This window comes from Oncorhynchus gorbuscha, linkage group LG23, assembly GCF_021184085.1.
Source record: "Oncorhynchus gorbuscha isolate QuinsamMale2020 ecotype Even-year linkage group LG23, OgorEven_v1.0, whole genome shotgun sequence".
Classification (NCBI taxonomy): Eukaryota; Metazoa; Chordata; class Actinopteri; order Salmoniformes; family Salmonidae; genus Oncorhynchus; species Oncorhynchus gorbuscha.
Window position 1 is genome coordinate 28,678,212 of NC_060195.1, and position 22,710 is coordinate 28,700,921.

At 43.7% G+C, this 22,710-nt stretch overlaps 1 protein-coding gene across 1 annotated transcript; it reads right to left on the reverse strand.

Moving 5' to 3' along the window:
• Positions 1 to 358: 358 nt before the first annotated feature.
• On the reverse strand, positions 359 to 3,266 carry LOC124010650 (ADP-ribosylation factor-like protein 3; the record flags this gene model as incomplete). Its single annotated transcript, XM_046323320.1, has 4 exons — positions 359 to 475; positions 2,554 to 2,570; positions 2,690 to 2,846; positions 3,219 to 3,266. Coding segments are annotated over 4 exons (339 nt in total), but the record flags the coding sequence as incomplete, so codon positions are not given.
• Between the last annotated feature and the right edge of the window lie 19,444 nt (positions 3,267 to 22,710).

Genomic DNA, 22,710 nt, shown 5'->3' on the forward strand with positions numbered 1-22,710 from the left:
ATCAGTTTGTGATGGTAAATAGACAGATGCGAAAAATATAGATAACAACTTCGGTGTGGTCTACAGCTTATCGTGAGATTCTCTACCTCAGGCAAGCAAAACCTAGCGACTTCCTTAATATTTGATTTTGTGCACCAGCTGTTATTGACAAATAGACACAGACCACCACCTCTTGTCTTACAAGAGGCAGCTGTTCTATCTTGCCGATGCACGGAAAACCCAACTACCTATATGTTATCCATGGCATTGTTCAGCTACGATACTGTGAAAGATAAGATATTACAGTTTTTAATGTCCCGTTGGTAGGATAGTCTTGATCGGAGATCATCCAGTTTATTTAACAATGATTGCACGTTGGCTAATAGGACTGATGGTAGAGGCGGATTACCCACCCCGGCCTACGTCCCCGAAATCTCTGTCTCTTCTTCATGCGAATGTCGGGGATTTTGACCTTGCCCATTATCTGCAGTTCATCCTAGCGTATGAATCGTTAAAGAAAATATTTTTGTTCAGTACGAGTTGAGTCATCTCATATCGGTCATAAGAGACGGTGGTAGAAACATTACGTACAAAATAAGTTACAAAGGATGCAAAAAAACACACAATAGCACAATTGGTTAGGAGCCTGTAAAATGACAGCCATCTCCTCCGGGGTCATTATACGTGAGATATGGGATTAGGTTTAAGAAGACTGTGTAGGAAGTGAAATGTAGCTTTTCTCTGAGTCATCACCATGAAGGCTTGCCAAGATTCATGTGTGATTCAACAGGCTAATCTTGTGATGTTTCTGTTTGTGATGTGTCACAATCACATTCTCCCTGCATTTCAATTGGTCACATGACAGGTTGTGATGGCATGACTTTATTTTCAGCCACTACAATACTGCCATCTGTAGGTAACACAGGTTCACTTCAATATCATGTGACCAAGCAGGATGTTGCAAGAATAGATATTATTAGTCAGACACAGAAGGGTATCTTTTATAAGCTGTAGGCTAATCAAATCGGCATACATGTTGCTATGGAAATTCCTTTATCAAATATTATATTGCTATGGTAACACATAATTAGCCATTTTGCTAGCAATTAAGATTTGCCTTGTACTTCGCGTAGCTGGTCAACACAACACAGCCACATACAGCTGAACAGTCGTAACAACTATCATTAAACAATCCACTAAGAGAGTGGAGGGAGTGGTGGGTCGAGTTTGTGCAGGACATAGTCATCATGGGCCTGTATGACAACAAGGCCTTTTGGGCCTCCAAGCCTGGGGGTATCCTGGCAGCCATCTGTCCATAGGAAGTGAACGCTGTTGTGGGTAAAGACAGAGGAAGTATCCTGCAGGAGGGGGTCACCGTTGGAGGCCGGAAGGTGGCAATGGTACCAGACCATATGACAGGCACTGAGAAAGAGATCATATTCGTTGACCACAGAACCAAACGTAGCGAGAGTTTATCTCTCATGGTTGCCCTGGCGACTGTGATGGGCAAACGAGGGGTGTATAGTCGTATAGTATAGTCAACAAGAAGGTGTGTGACATAGCCAAATTCCTCCGTGAGAGTGGGGTATGAAGACCTCTATTCTTCATTAAAAACTCTGAGGTGTTCCATGAGCAGGAGTAAAAAAGATTGACACTTTTACCACTTGACAGAGGATTTAAAACCAAACAGACTGAGAAGAAAATATAACTAGCGCTTTAAATGTAAAAAAAATCTCTTCATACAGACTTTATACATACACACTACTCTGGTGTTTACCTGACTGACTCAAACAATATGACTTTATGTCAGTTCTCTCCTTGTGTTTGGAAGCTTCCAGATATAGGGTAAAACATAAATGATATGCACATAAATGGAGAACAAAGCCAACTTAAGGCAAGTAGATCATTTCATTACAGTATAATCAAATATAGGGCCTATTCGTAAATATAAAAACAAACCATTCGTTCAATTTTTAAGGCCAAAATCTTTCATTGGAGCACTCTTTAAAATAAGGTATATCACACACAGTGCAGTAATAAAACAACCAATGTAAAAAATAAAAGAGGTGGGTGTGTTTCTTTCTGGTGAAAAAGAGGATTGGTACAGTAGGGCTGGTTTATTTCTTCTTTACAATGTTATTGCAAATCCAGTTCATGTCATGCTATTGTGATGGACAGGGAGAGGAGGAGAGAGAGAGAGACAGAGGGAGAGTGAGAGATGGGAGAGAGAGAGATACAGAGAGAGAGAGAGAGAGAGAGAGAGAGAGAGAGAGAGAGAGAGAGAGAGAGAGAGAGAGAGAGAGAGAGAGAGAGAGAGAGAGAGAGAGAAAGAAAGAGAGAGAGAGTAAAAGGAAATAAGTTCAAATTCAAATATTATCAACCAGGAAGTTCTTCACAATGATATTGCATTTTAGGTGTTCTACCTTACATATGTATCCTCATCCTAATGTAAAACTCATTTGTGTTACACAATCCTTCCTGAAGAATGCATTAATTTCCTGATTCTGGCTTAAGCACACCTTAATGCACTGTAACTCGGTCTAATTCCATTTATACTGTGTGATTAACACTGACCTGTACTCCTTCCCCGGACACTGCTGAGCAGGCCCTGTCTGTGCGAGTGGATCTTCCCCGAGAACTTTAAAGAGGAGATGATTCATGTTTGTCATTTTTGGTGGGGAGGCTTCTAGGTCTTGGCTTTGGTTCCATATCACTGCTGAGCAGGCCTGGATCTGCCACTGGCGGTCCTGATACGTGTGCAGGTTGAGTCCTTCAGTGGGCGAAGCAGTGACCAGGTCCTGTTTATTGGCAAAGATGAGCACTGGCACGCCCTTTAGATTCTCCTCATCAATCAGATATTCCAGCTCCTAAAGAGAGGAATAGAGAGAAACGAAAAAGAGATAGAGAGACAGAGATAGAGAGGGAGAGAGAGAGACAGCGAGAGAGAGAGACAGAGAGGGAGAGAGAAAGGGAGAGAGATAGAGATAGAGACAAGATAGAGAGCGAAAGAGAGACAGAGACGTACAGATGCAGATTATTGACAGTAGGTAATGATAGCAATTAGACATGATAAGACAACGAATGTCATCAAATCTGCTAGACAGTTATTACAGATGGCTATTATAGACAGCTATTACAGACAGCTATTACAAACATCTATTATAGACAGCTACTACTGATAGCTATTACAGACTGCTATTACATACATATATTATAGATCTGAGGTGTGCCATCCTTACCAGTCCCGTCTCCTCAAATGGCTGTTTGTCTGCGCTGTCTATGACATAGTGTCACGCCTTGGTCTTAGTATTTTGTGTTTTCTTTAATTATTTGTTCAGGCCAGGGTGTGACATGGGTTTATTGTATTGTCATATTGGGGTCTTTGTAGGCATTGGGATTGTGGTTGATTAGGGGTGTGTCTAGTATAGGCTTGGCTGCCTGAGGCGGTTCTCAATCAGAGTCAGGTGATTCTTGTTGTCTCTGATGGGGAACCGTATTTAGGTAGCCTGGGTTTCACTTTGTATTTCGTGGGTGATTGTTCCTGTCTCTGTGTAGTGTTCACCAGATAGGCTGTAATAGGTTTCACGTTCCGTTTGTTGTTTTTGTATTCATTAGTTATTTCATGTATCGTTCCGTTTTTCTTCATTAACCTGTTACTCCTACCCCCTACTTTTTCAAACATTCTGTTAAAAATCGCGCAACATTTCAGCGCCCTGCTACTCAGGCCAGGAATATAGTATATGCATATGATTAGTATGTGTGGATAGAAAACACTCAGACGTTTATAAAACTGGTTAAATCACGGCTGTGACTATAACAGAACGTGCGTTTCATCGAAAAGTGCAGGACAATCTGATCACTGAAAATGGAAAAATATATCCATGCGCAACTTCAACCGATTGATAAAGGTGAACCACAATAAATGCGGCCGAGGTTGCAGTACCTACAGCTTCCACACGATGTCAACAGTCTTGTCATTTGCCTAGTCTTTGTTTCTTGGTCAAACGAACAAGAGACAGGCTTTTTCTTCAGGTCTCCGACCGGATATTTTGGTTGAGATTTACCCGGACATTATTTCCAGACGTACCCCTATAGAATACACTTCGTCTCGTGATTAATTTGATCGCTTATTAACGTTTACTAATACCTAAAGTTGCATTACAAAAGTATTTCGAAGTGTTTTGTGAAAGTTTATCGTCAACTTTTTTAATTAAAAAAAATGACGTTACGTTATAAGACGCTATTTTTTCGTTTGTCACACATTCTTCATAGATCGATATCTAGGCTATATATGGATTTAATCGAAAAAAAAGACCCAATAGTGATTATGGGACATCTAGGAGTGCCAACAAAGAAGATGGTCAAAGGTAATGAATGTTTTATATTTTATTTGTGCGGTTTGTGTAGCGACGACTATGCTAATTATTTTGTTTACGTCCCCTGCGGGTCTTTTGGGGTGTTACATGCTATCAGATAATAGCTTCTCATGCTTTCGCTGAAAAGCATTTTAAAAATCTGACTTGTGGCCTGGATTCACAAAGAGTGTCATGTTTTGTCATAGATTGTCATGTCTTGTCCCTGTGCTTTCTCTTCTATTCGTTTCCCCCTGCTGGTCTTATTAGGTTCTTTCCCTCTCTCTATCTCTCTCTCTCTCTATCGATCCGTTCCTGCTCCCAGCTGTTCCTCATTCTCCTAACTACCTCGTTTACTCTTTCACACCTGTCCCCTATTTTGCCCTCTGATTAAGTCCCTATTTCTCTCTTTGTTTCTGCTTCTGTCCTTGTCGGATCCTTGTTTCTGTTAAGTCGCTTTTGGGTCCTCACTCACCTGCATAACAGAAGGATCCGACCGAGAATGGACCCAGCGACTACGGATCCTCGCAACTCAGCCGTCGAGATCCAGGGAGCGATGCTCGGCAGACATGAGCAGGAATTGTCTGCTGCTCGTCATGCCGTTGAGACCCTGGCCGCTCAGGTCTCCGACCTCTCAAGACAGTTTCACAATCTCCGTCTCGAGCCACCGGCTACTTCCTGGTCTTCCGAGTCTCCGGAACCAAGAATAAATAACCCACCGTGTTACTCTGGGCAGCCCACTGAATGCCGCTCCTTTCTCACCCAGTGTGATATTGTGTTCTCTCTCCAGCCCAACACATACTCAAGGGATAGAGCTCGTATCGCCTACGTCATATCTCTCCTTACTGGACGGGCTTGTGAGTGGGGCACGGCTATCTGGGAGGCAAGGGCTGAGTGTACTAACGAGTATCAGAACTTTAAAGAGGAGATGATACGGGTTTTTGATCGTTCAGTTTTTGGGAAGGAGGCTTCCAGGGCCCTGGCTTCCCTATGTCAAGGTGATCGATCCATAACGGATTACTCTATAGAGTTTCGCACTCTTGCTGCCTCCAGTGACTGGAACGAGCCGGCGTTGCTCACTCGTTTTCTGGAGGGACTCCACGCTGAGGTTAAGGATGAGATTCTCTCCCGGGAGGTTCCTTCCAGCGTGGATTCTTTGATTGAACTCGCCATCCGCATAGAACGACGGGTAGATCTTCGTCACCGAGCTCGTGGAAGAGAGCTCGCGTTAACGGTGTCCCCCCTCTCCGCATCACTACCATCTCCCCCCACTGGCTCAGGTGTTGAGCCCATGCAGCTGGGAGGTATTCGCATCTCGACTAAGGAGAGGGAACGGAGAATCACCAACCGCCTCTGTCTCTATTGCGGTTCTGCTGGACATTTTGTCATTTCATGTCCAGTAAAAGCCAGAGCTCATCAGTAAGCGGAGGGCTACTGGTGAGCGCTACTACTCAGGTCTCTCCATCAAGATCCTGTACTACCTTGTCGGTCCATCTACGCTGGACCGGTTCGGCAGCTTCCTGCAGTGCCTTGATAGACTCTGGGGCTGAGGGCTGTTTCCGACTGGACGGAACAAGAACACAGCAAACAGCAAACAAGAATCCGACAAGGACAAGACATGACAATATATGACAATACATGACAGTGTAGCTTTAATTCAATACCCTGCATGTGTATTTTAATGAACGTTTGAGTTTTAACTAGTACTATTAGCATTTAGCGTAGCGCATTTGCATTTCCGGATGTCTAGATGGGACGCCTGCGTGTCAGGTAGGAGCAAGAGGTTAAAGACATGAGTAACCACCACGCTGCATTTCGGTCCGACTCTCTTTCTACAAACGAAGAACGCCGTTACAGAATCACCCAGCACCCACGGACCGAGTGGCGTGGTAACAGGCAACGACAGTATGAGCAGCGAAAGGAGGATGAATTATTCGGAGAATGGACATGGGAAGACGTTATGGACAGCAGAGGTATGGAGTATACTACGTGGGAAGAAATAGACAGGTGGGCATTCCACCCAGAGAGAGTGCCGGAGCCCGCCTGGGATTCACTGGAGCAGTGCGAAGAGGGCTATAGGAGAATGGAGTCGAAGAGAAAGACACGGCGGCGCAGAAAGAAACCCGAAAGTCACCCCCAAAAATGTATTGGGGGAGGGCTCAGGGAGAGAGTGGCAGAGTCAGGAGTCAGACCTGAGCCAACTCTCCCTGTTAATCGTGAGGAGCAGCGATCAAAGGACTTCTGGACTTGGGAGGAGATATTAGACGGAAAAGGACCCTGGGCTCAGCCTGGAGAATATCGCCGTCCCAAGGAAGAACTAGAGGCGGCTAAAGCGGAGAGGCGCTGGTATGAGGAGGCAGCACGGCGACGCGGATGGAAGCCCGAAAAGCAGCCCCAAAAAATTATTGGGGGGCGGCTTACAGGGAGTATGGCTACGCCAGGTAGGAGACCTGCGCAAACTCCCTGTGCTTACCGGGGGGCTAGAGAGACCGGGCAGGCACCGTGTTATGCTATGGAGCGCATAGTGTTTCCAGTGCGGGTGCATAGCCCGGTGCGGTTCATACCAGCCCTTCGTATTGGCCGGGCTAGAGTGGGCATCGAGCCAGGTAAGGTTGGGCAGGCTCGGTGCTCAAGAGCTCCAGTGCGCCTGCACGGTCCGGTCTATCCAGAGCCACCTCCACACACCAGTCCTCCGGTAGCAGCTCCCTGCACCAGGCTTCCTGTGCGTGTCCTCGCTCCAGTATCACCAGTGCCAGCACCACGCATCAGGCCTACAGTGCGCCTCGCCTCTCCTGTGCTGTCGGAGTCTCCTGTCTGTTCAGCACTATCAGAGCCTTCCTTCCCTCCTGCGCTGTCGGAGTCTCCCGCCTGTTCAGCGCTATCAGAGCCTTCCTCCTCTACAGCACTGCCGGAGCCTCCTGCCTGTTCGGAGCAGCCTGAGCTGTCAGTCTGCATGAAGCAGCCAGAGCTGTCAGTCTACATGAAGCAGCCAGAGCTGTAAGTCTGCAAAGAGCTGCCAGTCTGCAAGGAGCTGTCAGTCTGCAAGGAGCTGTCAGTCTGCAAGGAGCTGTCAGCCTGCATGGAGCAACCAGAGCTGTCAGTCTGCAAGGAGCTGTCAGTCTGCAAGGAGCTGCCAGTCTGCAAAGAGCAGCTAGATCCACCAGTCAGCCATGATCTTCTAGATCTGCCAGTCAACCAGATTCTTCCAGATCTACCAGTCAACCAGTCTCTTCCAGATCTGCCAGTCTGCATAGAGCAGCTAGATCTGCCAGTCAACCAGAATCTTCCAGATCCGCCAGCCAGCCAGGATCTACCGGAGCCTACTACCTGCCTGAGCTTCATCTCAGTACTGGGCTTCCTCTCATTACTGGGCTTTCTCTCAGTACTGGGCTTCCCCTCAGTTCCGGGCTGCCCCTCAGTCCTGAGCTGCCCATCATTCCCGAGCTGCCCCTCAATCCCGAGCTGCCCCTCAGTCGCGAGCTGCCCCTCAGTCCCGAGCTGCCCCTCAGTCCCGAGCTGCCTCAGTCCCGAGCTGCCCCTCAGTCCCGAGCTGCCCCTCAGTCACGAGCTGCTCCTCAGTTCAGTGGGGTTCTGGGTGAGGACTATTAGGCCATGGTCGGCGGCGAGGTTGGATTATCCCAGGACGCGAAGGGGAGGAACTAGGACATTTATGGAGTGGGGTCCACGTCCCGAGCCAGAACCGCCACCATGGACAAACGCCCACCCGGACCCTCCCTATGGTTTTGAGGTGCGTCCGGGAGTCCGCACCTTAGGGGGGATTCTGTCACGCCTTGGTCTTAGTATTTTGTGTTTTCTTTAATTATTTGTTCAGGCCAGGGTGTGACATGGGTTTATTGTATTGTCGTATTGGGGGTTTTGTAGGCATTGGGATTGTGGTTGATTAGGGGTGTGTTTAGTACAGTCTTGGCTACCTGAGGCGGTTCTCAATCAGAGTCAGGTGATTCTTGTTGTCTCTGATGGGGAACCGTATTTAGGTAGCCTGGGTTTCACTTTGTATTTCGTCTCCCACCTATCCAAGCATACATGGATGACATGACTACACTGACCACCACTGCAGCATGCACCAGGCGGCTACTTGCAAAACTGCAGGATAACATCAAGTGGGCACGGATGAAAATCAAGCCAAGCAAATCTCGAAGCATCTCCATAGTCAAGGGACAGCTTAAAGATGTGAGGTTCTGCATTGGAGATGACCCGATACCAACGGTGTCTGAGCAACCCATCAAGAGCCTGGGTAAATGGTACAACGAAAGCCTCCGGGATAAAGATCAAGTGCAGCAAGTAAGGCAGGACATCGCCAACGGTCTTGAGAACATCAACAAGACCCGACTGCCTGGGAGGCTCAAGCTCTGGTGCCTACAGTTTGGACTTCTCCCCCGGGTAATGTGGCCACTCACCGTCTATGAGGTCCCAATAACAACAGTGGAGAAGATGGAGCGAACCATTACCTCATACGTGAAGAAATGGCTGGGTGTCCCACGATGCCTGAGTAACATCGGCCTCTATGGCAAAGAGGTCCTTGAACTACCTCTTACAAGTCTAACAGGGGAGTACAAGTGCTCTAAAGTAAGACTTCAGATGACATTGAAGGACTCCAAAGATCAGACCATTAGCAAGGCTGCACCTCCCCTACAAACTGGATGGAAATGGACATCATCCAAGGCTGTGCAGCAAGCAACATCAGCCCTGAGACACCAAAACATTGTGGGGAATATCCAGCATGGAAGAGGAGGCTTTGGCCTGGCAGCAAGCAAACCAACGTTCCATAAGGCAACAACATCTGAACGCAGGAAGCTGGTGGTCGAGGAGGTGTGCAGACAGGAGGAGACTGCAAGAAGTGCAAAGGCTGTCTCTCTTGCTAAACAAGGGCAATGGACGCGGTGGGAAGGCCTGGAGAGGAGAAAGATCAACTGGAGTGAGCTTTGGCAAATGGAGGCAAGCAACATCAGCTTCATCATAAGAGCTGTTTATGATGTGCTTCCATCACCAAAAAATCTACATCAATGGTATGGCGAGGACTCGACCTGCCCCCTCTGCCCAGCTCCAGCGACTCTCAGGCATATAATGACATGTTGCAAGACCAGCCTCTCACAAGACCGCTACACCTGGAGGCACAATCAGGTCCTCAAGAGCCTGGCTGCAGCACTTGAGACCAAGAGGAGTGCAACCAATTCATTACCTCCAAAAACAAGCAATCCCGTCAAAACAACAACATTCATCCGGGAGGGACAGAAAAGGCCCAAGTATCCTCCTACAAAGCCAGAAACTGGACACCTAGCCATGGCCCGGGACTGGAAGATGCTTGTCGATATTGGCCAGCAACTCATTTTTCCACCTGAGATTGCTTCTACCAACCTTAGGCCAGACATGGTACTCTGGTCCCCTTCACGAAAGGCTGTGTACATCATAGAGCTCACAGTCCCGTGGGAAAACTCTGTTGAAGAGGCCTACGAGCGTAAGAAACTGCGTTACACAGAGTTGGCAGCAGACGCAACTCAGCGTGGCTGGAATGCAAAAGTCTGGCCAGTTGAAGTGGGATGCAGAGGATTTGTGGCTTCTTCCATCATCAGGTTGCTGAAAGAACTTGGAATCCATGGACAGGCTCTGTGGCAGATCGTCAGAGCAGTTTCTCAAGCAGCTGAAAGAGGCAGCCAGTGGATCTGGATCAAACGGAAGGACCCTTGCTGGGCTATAACTTCATGACCCCTCACCCCCACCTGAGAACTCAATTCAGATCCCTCCAACTTGAGGAGGGCATATGAGGTATGCGGTCAGCTGTATGGCTGGCTCAGGGAAGAGGACGCCCCTGCCTTGCACAGTCCTGTGGGACATCTTAATTGGGCATGGGACACAAGCTAAGGCTTGATCACCCTTTAGCTGGCCACCTTTGATGAGGGTGTTTAGTGATTAAAGGCCGAAACACCCACTGATTCGAAGGCACACTACTGAGGATGTGTCCCAAAAATTGACATCTTACCCCAGTCTAAGAAATAAACCTCCCATGCCACTCTGTCAACATCACGGCAAATCTCATGCGAGTGCATTCCATCTATTGGCACAATGGACAGTTTTTAACATCTCGTCCCGTGTTTTATGATTCTGATTCACGTTCCGTTTGTTGTTTTTATATTTATTAGTTATTTCATGTATCGTTCCGTTTTTTCTTCATTAAAGACATGAGTAACCACCACGCTGCATTTCGGTCCGACTCTCTTTCTACAAACGAAGAACGCCGTTACACATAGATCTGGAAGATGAAAATAATGAACCAGAAACATTCACATAGTTATCCAAAAGTATAATTTCACCATAGCCATTACATATTTACTACATGCAATAATCATCCTCAAGGCCCACAATTAATATAATGGGACTGTTGGGAATGGCTGTTCTCCTTACAGTAATGAGCTACCATCTTAGTAATACAGTCACAAGTTACAATCTCAGTAATACAGACACAAGTTACCATCTCAGTAATACATTAATGAGCTACCATCTCAGTAATACAGTAATGAGCTACCATCTCAGTAATAAGCTACCATCTCAGTAATACAGCAATGAGCTACCATCTCAGTAATACAGTAATGAGCTACCATCTCAGTAATACAGTAATGAGCTACCATCTCAGTAATAAGCTAGCATCTCAGTAATACAGCAATGAGCTACCATCTCAGTAATAAGCTAGCATCTCAGTAATACAGCAATGAGCTACCATCTCAGTAATAAGCTAGCATCTCAGTAATACAGCAATGAGCTACCATCTCAGTAATAAGCTACCATCTCAGTAATACAGTAATGAGCGACCATCTCAGTAATAAGCTACCATCTCAGTAATACAGTAATGAGCTACCATCTCAGTAATAAGCTACCATCTCAGTAATACAGTAATGAGCTACCATCTCAGTAATACAGTAATGAGCTACCATCTCAGTAATAAGCTAGCATCTCAGTAATACAGCAATGAGCTACCATCTCAGTAATAAGCTACCATCTCAGTAATACAGTAATGAGCTACCATCTCAGTAATAATCTACCATCTCAGTAATACAGTAATGAGCTACCATCTCAGTAATACAGTAATGAGCTACCATCTCAGTAATAAGCTACCATCTCAGTAATACAGTAATGAGCTACCATCTCAGTAATACAGTAATGAGCTACCATCTCAGTAATAAGCTACCATCTCAGTAATAAGCTACCATCTCAGTAATACAGTAATGAGCGACCATCTCAGTAATAAGCTACCATCTCAGCAATACAGTAATGAGCTACCATCTCAGTAATAAGCTACCATCTCAGTAATACAGTAATGAGCTACCATCTCAGTAATACAGTAATGAGCTACCATCTCAGTAATAAGCTACCATCTCAGTAATACAGTAATGAGCTACCATCTCAGTAATACAGTAATGAGCTACCATCTCAGTAATACAGTAATGAGCTACCATCTCAGTAATACAGTAATGAGCTACCATCTCAGTAATAAGCTACCATCTCAGTAATACAGTAATGAGCTACCATCTCAGTAATACAGTAATGAGCTACCATCTCAGTAATACAGTAATGAGCTACCATCTCAGTAATAAGCTACCATCTCAGTAATACAGTAATGAGCTTTCATCTCAGTAATACAGTAATGAGCTACCATCTCAGTAATAAGCTGCCATCTCAGTAATACAGTAATGAGCTACCATCTCAGTAATACAGTAATGAGCTACCATCTCAGTAATAAGCTACCATCTCAGTAATACAGTAATGAGCTACCATCTCAGTAATACAGTAATGAGCTACCATCTCAGTAATACAGTAATGAGCTACCATCTCAGTAATAAGCTTCCATCTCAGTAATACAGTAATGAGCTACCATCTCAGTAATAAGCTGCCATCTCAGTAATACAGTCATGAGCTACCATCTCAGTAATACAGTAATGAGCTACCATCTCAGTAATAAGCTACCATCTCAGTAATACAGTAATGAGCTACCATCTCAGTAATACAGTAATGAGCTACCATCTCAGTAATACAGTAATGAGCTACCATCTCAGTAATACAGTAATGAGCTACCATCTCAGTAATACAGTAATGAACTACCATCTCAGTAATACAGTAATAGTAATGCAGTAATGAGTTACCATCTCAGTAATGAGCTACCATCTCAGTAATACAGTAATGAACTACCATCTCAGTAATACATTAATGAACTACCATCTCAGTAATACAGTAATAGTAATGCAGTAATGAGTTACCATCTCAGTAATGAGCTACCATCTCAGTAATACAGTAATGAACTACCATCTCAGTAATACAGTAATGAACTACCATCTCAGTAATACAGTAATGAGCTACCATCTCAGTAATACAGTAATGAGCTACCATCTCAGTAATACAGTAATGAACTACCATCTCAGTAATACAGTAATAGTAATGCAGTAATGAGTTACCATCTCAAACACACACATTACTAGCAATCACTAGTGCAACGTATGATTGTTGTTGTTGAACGCTGTCGAACACTGAAACCTGAACTAAAGACTGACAGTGTTTTATATACTTTTATTTTATTTTGAATCCAGCAAGCTCTGTTGGGCTTAATTGCTGTGAGAACTGCTATCTGTCCCGGGATCCTGCCAGATTCCGCATAGGGGGAGAGACGTGAAAGCCCAGCTAGCCTGGCTGGCTCGGTGGTCTGAAATGGATGCCGCTATTGAACTTTTCCAGCATTACAGGTGCTGTATTTGCTTTGCTTTGTTCCAGGACAATGTGGACCACGCTGACTTTCAATGTAGCATCTGCTTGTTTGCAGATGACTACAGGAGTGAAGTAGCTACTCTTAGCAAGCAAGTAGCAAACCTCAATAAGCTACTGGGGAACCCAAACCCACCTACTTTTCTTTTTCTTCCACCCTAGCAGACGGATGCTGCTCTGGTCTGGTGGAAGTTTCGCCTCGGTGTCGGCTCTCCAAAGCCGACTGGCCCCTTCCCTGGAGAATGGAGCTGTTCTTGACCGGACCAACCAGCCATAGAGGAAGTTGAAGAAGGCGTCCTCTGGCAACGGGGGTCTCCAATGGAGATGTTGAGCCTGGAACTGACACAGACCAGAAACAGCTTTGCCGCCCTGTATCCAGATGTTCCGGCGACTTCGTCCTTGGTGGCTTCCCAATCAAGATTGGATCCAGAGGTACCTGCACCTGCGCCTGCACCTTTATCCTTAGTTCTGTCTCCCTCTCCGGTGTCCTCTACCTCAGGTTCAGATCCTCTGAGCTCCCAGTAACCAGGCTGTGAGGCTGCCTGAGAGACCGGCCCATTCAACATCACCAGCTATCATCATAGCCAGCACTGTGGTGAGAAATATCTCGGTTCCCAAGGCAAAAACCCTGTGCTACCCAGGAGCACGATTACAGGACATAACAAGGCTGCTTCTGACTGTTCTATCATAGATGCCGGGAGCTGACACTATCGTAGTCCATGTGGGGTCAAACGACATCAGGAGGGCTAGCTAGGAACATTTTAAAATGTATTTTAAATAATTTATTTTAGCATTAAAAGACAAAAAAAATGGCCAATAATTTCAGGTCCAATACCATAGTTGGGCTGCGGGTGTGAAAGATTCAGCAGACTGCTGTTATTACATGTCTGGCTAAAAGAATACTGTAGCTCTGCTGGAGTCACATTTATTGATAACTTTGACACCTTCTGGAAAGATACTCTACAGGAATGACGGAGTCCATCCATATCTTGGCTCCTGGGCTCTGTCCACGCATTTCAAGGCTGCGTTGAAACAATGACTGGTAAATTATCCAAGACTAGCTCAGTTAATCCCTACCATTGTGACAATGAGTTGTCATAATGCTGCATTAAATGTACATGATCTTAGGGGCATTGGCAAACACAACGTAAGTCATTTCATTTATGTCCCCCTAATTGCACTGAATACCTCTGTTTATCCTACAGCTATTTTAAGCAGTAATCATGCCTATAAACCAGAGTTACATTGTTAGCACTGAGGCAGTGTGCAATAGCAGGAAGACCACTTTATGCAGCTCACCCTGCACGATCAGCTCCAATGTAAATAACATGAGTAAGTCTACCTCAGATAAGCTTCCTAGTAAAAGCATTAAAAACAATCAAGCAACCCAGAAAAGTGCTAAAAATAGCCCATATTAACATATGTAGCCTAATAAACAAGGTCCATGAAGTCAACAACTTGCTTGTAACAGATGACATTCATATTCTGACTATCTCTGAAACTCACTTAGATGATACCTTTGATGATACAGTGGTAGCAATACATGGTTATAACATCTACCGAAAAGACAGAAATGCCAACAGAGGTGGTGTTGCGTTCCACATTCCTGTAAAGCTTAGAGATGATCTAATGTTAAATACTGTTGAAGTAATATGGCTACAGGTTCACCTAAATCCCATTCTTGTGGGAAGCTGTTATAGACCACCAAGTGCTAACAGTCAGAATCTGGATAATATGTGTGAAATGCTTGATAATGTATGTGATATCAACAGAGAAGTATAATTTCTGGGTGATTTAAATATTGACTGGTTATCATCAAGCTGCGCACTCAGGAAAAAACTTCAAACTGTAACCAGTGCCCGCAACAGGTTGACAGTCAGCCTACCAGGGTAGTTACAAACAGCACAGGAATTAAATCATCAACATGTATTGATCACATCTTTACTAAAGCTGCAGAAATTTGCTTTAAAGCAGTGTCCAAATCTATAGGATGTAGTGATCACAATAAAATAGCCATATCTAGGAAAACCAAAGTTCCAAAGGATGGGCCTAATATAGTGTATAAAAGGTCATACAATAAGTTTTGTAGTGATTCATATGTTATAAAGAATATTTACTGGTCTATGGTGTGTAATGAGGAGCAACCAGACACTGCACTTGACACATTTATGAAACTCCTTATTCCAGTAACTAATAAGCACGCACCCATTAAGGAAATTACTGTAAAAACTGTTAAATCTCCTTGGATTGATGAGGAATTTAAAAATTGTATGGTTGAGATGGATGAGGCAAAAGGTATGGCAATTAAGTCTGGCAGCCCAACTGATTGGTTAACGCACTGCATATTAAGAAAGGATGTGAATAAACAAAATAAAAATAAACTACACTATGAACAAAATATAAATTATATAAAGAATGATAGTAAAATGTTATGCTGGTGAATGAGGACCCAAAAGCGACTTAACGAAAACAGAGTCTTTATTCCAGTATAAGACAAAAGTAATAATCCTGGATATAACAAGGAGAAAACAAAACAGGAAAAACTTAAATCCACTCGTAGTAGCGAGGACTGACTGGAGACTCGACCATAGACTGCAGGTTGCTTAGGGAAGGCACCGACCGTAGCAGACTAAAACACCTGCTCACACGCAGCATCTGAAGAAGACAAAACACGACAGGGCGAGACCAGGACACAGAACAGCGAACATCATACAAGGATCCGACAAGGACAGAAGCGGAAAACAAGGGGAGAAATAGGGGCTCTAATCAGAGGCCAAAATAGGGGACAGGTGTGAAAAGAGTAAATGAGTGAGTTAGGAGAATGAGGAACAGCTGGGAGCAGGAACGGAACGATAGAGAGAAGAGAGAGAGGGAGGGGGAGAGAGAGGGATAGAAAGAGGGAACGAACCTAATAATAATATATAATAATAATATATGCCATTTAGCAGACGCTTTTATCCAAAGCGACTTACAGTCATGTGTGCATACATTCTACGTATGGGTGGTCCCGGGGATCGAACCCACTACCCTGGCGTTACAAGCGCCATGCTCTACCAACTGAGCTACAGAAGGACCACAAGACCAGCAGGGGGAAACGAACTGAAGGGAAAGCACAAGGACAAGACAATATATGACAAAACATGACAGTAAAACGCTTTGGGGCACCTTAAATGAAGTTTTGGGACAGAATGCCAACTTGGCTACTTCATTCATTGAATCAGATGGCTCATTCATCACAAAGCCCACTGATATTGCAAACTGCTTGAATTAATTTTCATTGGCAAGATAAGCAAACTAAGGGATGACATGCCAGCAACAAACACTGTGTCACGTTCTGACCTTTATTTCCTTTGTTTTTTCATTATTTAGTATGGTCAGGGCGTGAGTTGGGGTGGGCAGTCTATGTTTGTTTTTCTATGATTTGGCTATTTCTATGTATCGGCCTAGTATGGTTCTCAATCAGAGGCAGGTGTCATTAGTTGTCTCTGATTGAGAATCATACTTAGGTAGCCTGGGTTTCACTGTGTGTTTGTTCCTGTCTCTGTGTTTGCACCAGATATGACTGTTTGGGATTTTCCACGTTTCTTATTTTTGTATTCACTTGTGTTATGGCTTTACACCCCCTGCTATTACGTGGATAAAGAGTGACTTGTCCAACAGAACACAGAGGTTGTTCTTTAATAAAAGCCTCTCAAATATAATACAGATAGAATTAGGAATTCCCCAGGGTAGCTCTTTGGGCCCCTTGCTTTTTAAATGTTTTACTAATGACATACCACTGACTATGAGTAAAGTCAGAGTGTCTATGTAACACTATACCTGTCAGCTACTAAAGTGACTGAAATGACTGCAACACTCAACAAAGAGCTGCAGTTAGTTTCAGAGTGGGTGGCAAGGAATAACATATCCCTTAATATTTCTAAAACTAAAAGCATTGTATTTGGAACAAACACTCATTAAACCCTAAACTTCAACTAAATATTGTGATAAATAATGTAAAAATTGAGCAAGCTGAGATTACTTAACCGCTTGGAGTAACCCAAGATTGTAAACTGTCATGGTCAAAACATATTGATGCAGTAGCTAAGAAGGGGAGAAGTCTGTCTAAAATAAAGAAGTGCTCTGCCTTAACACTATCAACAAGGCAAGTCCTACAGGCCCTAGTTTTGTTGCACTTTGACTACTGTTCAGTTGTGTGATCAGGTGCCACAAAAAAAGGACTTAGAAAAATTGCAATTGGCTCAGAACAGGGCAGCACGACTGGCCCTTGAATGTACACAGTGAGCTAATATCAATAATATGCATGTCAATCTCTCCTGGCTGAAAGTGGAAGAGAGGTTGACTTCATCACTACTTCTGTTTATGAGAGGTATTGACATGTCTGTCTAAACTACTGGCACACAGCTCAGACACCAATGCATACGCCACAAGACATGCCACAAGAGGTCTCTTCACAGTCCCCAAGTCCAGAACAGACTATGGGAGGCACACAGTACTACATAGAGCCATGACTACATGGAACTCTATTCCACATCAAGTAACTGACACAAGCAGTAAAATTTGATTAAAAAAAAAACAGATTAAAAAAACACCTTATGGAACAGCAGGGACTGTGAAGCAACACAAACATTGGCACACACACACACACACACACACACACACACACACACACACACACACACACACACACACACACACACACACACACACACACACACACACACACACACACACACACACACACACACACACACACACACACACACACACACACACACACACACACACAAAGGGACACCTGCATTTGGTGAGTTTCTCCCATTCTCTGCAGTCTGCAGATCCTCTCAAGCCCTGTCAGGTTGGATGGGGAGCATTGCTGCACAACTATTTTCAGATCTCTCCAGAGATGTTCGATCAGTTTCAAGTCCGGGCTCTGGCTGGGCCACTCATGGACATTAAGAGACTTGTCCCGAAGCCACTCCTTCATTGTCTTGGCAGTGTGCTTAGGGTCGTTGTCCTGTTGAAAGGTGAACATTCGCCCCCAGTCTAAGGTCCTGAGAGCTCTGAAGCAGGTTTTCATCAAGGATCTCTCTCTACTTTGCTCTGTTCAACTTTGATCCATCCTGACTTGTCTCCCAGTTCATGCCCCTGAATAACATCCCCACAGCATGATGCTGCCACCACCATGCTTCACCGTAAGAATGGTGCCAGGTTTCCTCCAGACATGAGGCTTAGCATTCAGGCCAAAGAGATCAGTCTTGGTTTAATCAGAACAGAGAATCTTGTTTCTCATGGTCTGAGAGTCTTTAGGTGCCATTTGGCAAACTCCAAGGGGGCTGTCATGTGAATTTTATTGAGGGGTAGCTTCCGCATGGTCACTCTACCATAATGGCCTGATTGGTAGAACGCTGCAGAGATGGTTGTCCTTCTGGAAGGTTCTCCAATCTCCACAAAGGAACCCTAGAGCTCAGTCAGTGACCATCCGGTCTTGGTCACCTCCCTGACCAAGGCACTTCTCCCCCGATTGCGCAGTTTCACCAGGGGGGCATCTCTGAGTTATTGGGGACCTTCAATGCTGCAGGAATGTTTTGGTACCCTTCAACACAATCCTGTCTCGGAGCTCAACAGACAATTCCCTTGACCTCTTTGCTTGGTTGTTGCTCTGACATGCACTGTCAACTGTGGAACCTTACATAAACAGCTCTGTTCCTTTCCAAATCATGTCCAATCAATTGAATTTACCACAGGTGGTCTCCAATCAAGTTGTAGAAACATCTCAAGGATGATCAATGGAAACAGGATGCCCCTGAGCTCAATTTCAATTCTCATAGCAAAGGGTTTGAATTAGAGGTCGACCGATTAATCGGAATGGCTGATTAATTAGGTTCGATTTCAAGTTTTCATAACAATCAGAAAATCTGTATTTTTGGACCCCGATTAGTTTTTCTTACACCTTTATTTAACTAGGAAAGTCAGTTATGAACACATTCTTATCTTCAATGAATGCCTAGGAATGGTGGGTTAACTGCCTTGTTCAGGGGCAGAACGACAGATTTTTACCTTGTCAGCTCGGGGATTCAATCTTGCAACCTTACGGTTAACTAGTCCAACGCTCTAATCACCTGATTACATTGCACTCCATGAGGAGCCTGCCTGTTACTCGAATGCAGTAAGAAGCCAAGGTAAGTTGCTAGCTAGCATTAAACTGATCTTATAAAAGACAATCAATCAATCAATCATAATCACTAGTTAACTACACATGGGGCAACATGTGCCTGCGTTGCATATAATCGATGTGGTGGCATTCGCGAAAAAGCACTGTCGTTGCTCTTGCAACAGAGTCAACAGAGTCAGGGTATATGCAGCAGTTTGGGCCGCCTGGCTCATTGCTACCTGTGTGAAGACTATTTCTTCCTAACAAAGACAGCCAACTTCGCCAAACGGGGTAATTTAACAAAAGCGCATTTGCGAAAAAAGCACAATCATTGCACGACTGTATCTGTTAGAGCCGATTTGGACATATTTGTATAAAAGACAGAACACACAGAGCTCCATGTACATTTGTGTAAATATATTAGTGTATATGATGAAATATTAAATCAAATCAAATCAAATGTTATTTGTCACATACACATGGTTAGCAGATGTTAATGCGAGTGTAGTGAAATGCTTGTGCTTCTAGTTCCTACAATGAAGTAATAACCAACAAGTAATCTAACTAACAATTCCAAAACTACTGTCTTATACACAGTGTAAGGGGATAAAGAATATGTACATAAGGATATATGAATGAGTGATGGTTACAGGGAAGCATACAGTAGATGGTATCGAGTACAGTATATACATATGAGCTGAGTATGTAGACAAAGTAAACAAAGTGGCATAGTTAAAGTGGCTAGTGATACATGTATTACATAAGGATGCAGTCAATAATATAGAGTACAGTATATACGTATACATATGAGATGAATAATGTAGGGTAAGTAACATTATATAAGGTAGCATTGTTTAAAGTGGCTAGTGATATATTTACATAATTTCCCATCAATTCCCATTATTAAAGTGGCTGGAGTTGGGTCAGTGTCAATGTCAGTGTGTTGGCAGCAGGTACGTACCATTATGATTTATATTTACCTGGTTGAGATATATTAATTTGTTGTTAGTGTAACTTCGTTTTTGTCACCCCCCCCCCCTCTTGCCCATTCATTGTACTGTGGTAATTGTGTTAGGATAAAGGCAGGAAGTTGGGCCTTCGGGGGGAGGAGTCCTTGCTAGACACGGGAGCGGTCTAGTTTTTTGACCATACAGACATACAGACAGGCATACAAACAGGTCATATTATGTATTTTCCATATCAAGTAATCTATGCTTTAAGTTGATTGGAGAATATTTTTTTTGTTAGATATAAGAAGAATAAACATTTTTGTTGCACCATGTTTTGTTGCACCACGTTTGGAAACGTTGAGTGTGGACTGTATGCGTACGAAACAAACCTGCTTCAGGCTTGGGCAGTGGCTATGGCAAAGAGGAAAGGAAGCCACTATGGTACCTAACCATAAACATCAATGCCTTTCTTAAAATCAATACACAGAAGTATATATTTTTAAATCTGCATATTTAGCTAAAAGAAATCCAGGTTAGCAGAATTTCTCTTGTCACTTCTCTTGCGTTCATTGCACGCAGAGTCAGTTTGGGCCGCCTGGCTCTTTGCAAACTAATTTGCCAGAATTTGACATAATTATGACATAACATTAATTGGTTGTGCAATGTAACAGGAATATTTAGAGTTATGGATGCCACCCGTTAGATAAAATACGGAACGGTCCGTATTTCACTGAAAGAAAAGTTTTTTTTTCGAAGGGATAGTTTCCGGATTCGACCATATTAATGACCAAAGGCTCGGATTTCTGTGTGTTATTATGTTATAATTAAGTCTATGATTTGATATTTGATAGAGCAGTCTGTCTGAGCGGTGGTAGGCAGCAGCAGGCTCGTACGCATTCATTCAAACAGCACTTTACTGTGTTTTTCCAGCAGCACCTCGCAATGCTTCAAGCATTGAGCTGTTTATGACTTCAAGCCTATCAACTCCTGAGAAGAAGTTGGTGTAACCGATGTGAAATGGCTAGCTAGTTAGCTGGGTGCGCGCTAATAGAGTTTCAAACGTCACTCGCTCTGAGACTTGGAGTAGTTGTTCCCCTTGCTCTGCAAGGGCTGCAGCATTTGTGGAGCGATGGGTAACGCTGCTTTGAGGGTGGCTGTTGTCGATGTGTTTCTGGTTCAAGCCCAGGTAGGTGCGAGGAGAGGGATGGAAGCTAGACTGTTACACTGGCAATACTAAAGTGCCTATAAGAACATCCAATAGTCAAAGGTATATGAAATATAAATCATAAAGAGAGAAATAGTCCTATAATAACTACAACCTAAAACTTCTTACCTGGGAATATTGAAGATTCATGTTAAACGGAACCAGGAGCTTTCATATGTTCTCATGTTCTGAGCAAGGAACGTTAGCTTTTTTACATGGCACATATTGCACTTTTACTATCTTCTCCATCACTTTGTTTTTGCATTATTCAAACATGTTTCATTATTTATTTGAGACTAAATTAATTTGATTGATGTATTATATTAAGTTAAAATAAAAATGATCATTCAGTATTGTTGTAATTGTCATTATTACAAATAAATAAATATTTTTTTTTTAAATTGGCCGATTAATCGGTATCTGCTTTTTTGGTCCTCCAATAATCGGTATCGGCATTGAAAAAATCATTTAAAAAATAATTAAAAAATCAAAATCATTAAAACCTGTTTTCGATTGTGATTATGGGGTATTGTGTGTAGATTGCTGAGAATTTAGGCATGTTGATCTGGTCAGTAGCCATAGATTTCACGACCAAGCACCTTCCAGATGGCAGAGGAAAAGAATTACGGCTACTCGGGCTCAGTAATATATAATTTCTATGCTGCACTAATGTGAAGTGGGGATAGCTGCAGGAACCGGACAACTCCTGCTTCATTCATTATTCAAGTCGTCACAACGCTAGCAGCATACTATTTTCAGGCTACTCTACATAAAGTACCCAATAGAAAACATCACGTAACCTACTTGCCTGGCTTCTATAAATGTAACTGCGGATTATCATGTGTTGGCTACACGTGGCCTCTGGACACTTATGTTAGGCCCCATTATACACTGCTCAAAAAAATAACGGGAACACTAAAATAACACATTCTAGATCTGAATGAATGAAACATTCTTATTAACACTTTTTTCTTTAGTTTAGTTGAATGTGCTGACAACAAAATCACACAAAAATTATCAATGGAAATCAAATTTATCTACCCATGGAGGTCTGGATTTGGAGTCACACTCAGAATTAAAGTGGAAAACCACACTACAGGCTGATCCAACTTTGATGTAATGTCCTTAAAACATGTCAAAATGAGCCCCAGTAGTGTGTGTGGCCTCCACGTGCCTTTATGACCTCCCTACAATGCCTGGGCATGCTCCTGATGAGGTGGCGGATGGTCTCCTGAGGGATCTCCTCCCAGACCTGGACTAAAGCATCTGCCAACTCCTGGACAGTCTGTGGTGCAATGTGGCGTT